This window comes from Benincasa hispida, chromosome 4 (genome assembly GCF_009727055.1).
Source record: "Benincasa hispida cultivar B227 chromosome 4, ASM972705v1, whole genome shotgun sequence".
Lineage (NCBI taxonomy): Eukaryota > Viridiplantae > Streptophyta > Magnoliopsida > Cucurbitales > Cucurbitaceae > Benincasa > Benincasa hispida.
In genome coordinates, this window is record NC_052352.1 from 63,682,734 (window position 1) to 63,685,287 (window position 2,554).

Here is a 2,554-nt window from a genome sequence, read left to right on the forward strand (position 1 = left end):
GACGGGTTGGAGGTGGACAAGGCAAAAATTGAAGCGATTGAAAAGCTCCCACCTCCAACGAGTGTAAAGGCTATTAGGAGCTTCTTAGGACATGTCGGATTTTCAGACGTTTTGTCAAGGACTTTTCAAAGATAGCACGACCACTAAGTGCGTTGATGGAGGCAGATAGAAATTTGACTTTGATGACAATTGCCTCAACGCATTCATGATTTTGAAGAACGCATTAACGACCGTGCTCATGTTGATCGCACTAGATTGGACACTTCCCTTTGAATTAATGTGCGACACGAGCGGGTATGCGATGGGAGCAATGCTGGCGCAGAAGAGAAAAACAATGCTACATCCCATCGCATATGCGAGTAAGACTTTGAATCCTGCTCGAACTAACTACACCACCACAGAAAAAGAGTTGCTTGCGGTAATATTTGCGTTGGAGAAATTCAGATCATATATGCTGGAAACAAAAGTACTCATCCACATGCATTACTCGGCGATAAAATATTTGATGACAAAGAAGGATGCAAAGCCGAGGTTGATTAGATGGGTTCTCTTCCTCCAGGAATTCGATATGGAAATAATCGATCGCAAGGGAACGGAGAATCAAGTTGCGGATCATTTATCCAGATTGGAAAATCCTGAGGTTGGCTGCAATTAGTCGGAGGTGAGCACAGTGTTCTTAGACGAGCAGCTATTTCAGATTGAAGAATTGCCATGGTACGTAGACATGGTAAATTATCTGGTTTGCGAGCAATTTTCTGAAGATTATACGGACCACCAAAAGAGGCGACTCAGGCATGAATGCAGATCATATTTTTGGGATGAACTAAATCATATAAAAGGGGGTCAGACCAGATTCTGCGACTGTGGGTACCGGATGCTGCTCACCAACGCATATTATCGCAATGTCATGATTCACCATATGACGGGCATTTTGGAGGCCAATGCACAGCAGCGAAAGTATTACAAAGTGGGTACTATTGGCCAACACTATTTAAGGATGCAAGAGACTACGCGATGAAGTGTGACTGGTGCCAGCGCATGGGTAATATTTCATGGAAACATTCAATGCCCATGAACATCATTTTAGAATTGGAGTTGTTCGAGTCTGGGGCATTGATTTCATGGGACCATTCCCACCTTCGAATGGTCACAAGTATATTCTATTAGCTGTCGACTACATTTCCAAGTGGGTTAAAGCAGTAGCATGCGCCACAAGCGATGCGGCAGTAGTCTCTATATTCCTAAAGAAAAATATTTTCACTCGTTTTGGCACTCCACATGCCATAATAAGTGACGAAGGCTCCCACTTTATCAATTACCTCGTCAAAAATCTACTACTCAAATAAAATATCCTCCATAAAGTGGCCGCTCCATACCATCCACAGACGAATGGTCAAGCTGAAGTGTCCAACCGGGAAATTAAGCTGATACTAGAGAAGGTGGTAAAGCCTTTGCGAAAAGATTGGGCAACAAAGTTGGACGATGCGTTGTGGGCATACAAGACTGCCTACAAAACACTGATAGGCATGTCTCCGTATGCGTTGGTGTTTGGTAAAACATGTCATTTACCACTAGAGCTAGAGCACAAAGCGCTGTGGGCGATGAAGAAGCTTAACTTCGACTTGAAAGAAGCAAGGAAAGCAAGAAAACTCCAATTGGTCGAGCTTGATGAGTGGAGAATGCAAGCTTATAAAAATGCCAAAATTTACAAAGAACGAGCAAAGCGTTGGCATGACAACCGGCTATGCGGCAAAAATCTCCACATTGGACAAAAGGTCTTACTTTTTAATTCACGGTTACGACTCTTTCCTGGAAAATTAAAGTCACACTGGTTTGGACCCTTTATAATTAAAGAAATATTCCCGCATGGTGCGGTTGAGCTGATTAATGAGAAAGGGACCCGTACATTCAAGGTTAATGGGAAAAGGGTCAAGGCATATTGTGGGGGTAATTTTCACAGGGAAAAGACCTCTGTAGACCTGATAAATCCAGAATGAAGGAAAAATCGAGTGGCTCCTGTGTTGGCATGCAACAGAAATTCATCTGGGGCATAAGTCTTTTGGAATATCCTTTTCTTACTTATGATTCATGAACTCTCACTACTATGATGTTATTTCAAGTATCGTTTATCTGTCTTCATTTTACATCCTTAAAAAAAAATATATGTAATGCGATCATGGTAAACGATTTTGTTAACTTTGTTTTTGTATTTGACCCTCTCAATGTTTTTCTTGCAACGATAGAAGTGAACAATTTCGGTGGCGCTACAGGAAGACGCAACTACTTTATTTCATCACCGCAATCAAAAGAAAGCGGATTGTCGCAAAGCAGGATGCGTCAACATCTAATGCGGGCGATAACACAAATTTGGGGGTTGTATCTTTCCTTGACTTTATTCCAAATTTTGTACTATCGCATCGCATTTTAATTTTGAAAATTTTATCACCGCATCCTCTTTGGTTGGTGCAATCATTTAACAACGATTAATTTAGTAAGTCACCGCATTATTTCTCTTTGCCAATTATGATTTCAATGATGAAAAGCATGCTTCTAT

The 2,554-nt window shown here is 41.4% G+C and overlaps 1 protein-coding gene across 1 annotated transcript; it reads left to right on the plus strand.

The window, feature by feature from the left end:
* Positions 1 to 1,526: 1,526 nt before the first annotated feature.
* Positions 1,527 to 1,997, plus strand: LOC120076288. The gene has a single exon (XM_039030054.1). It carries the CDS (start codon positions 1,527 to 1,529, stop codon positions 1,995 to 1,997), a length of 471 nt encoding a protein of 156 aa, XP_038885982.1.
* Positions 1,998 to 2,554: the final 557 nt, after the last annotated feature.

Excerpts from the sequence above, each read along its gene's own strand:
- LOC120076288 (XM_039030054.1), top strand. The coding sequence starts at position 1,527 with ATGTCTCCGTATGCGTTGGTGTTTGGTAAAACATGTCATTTACCACTA.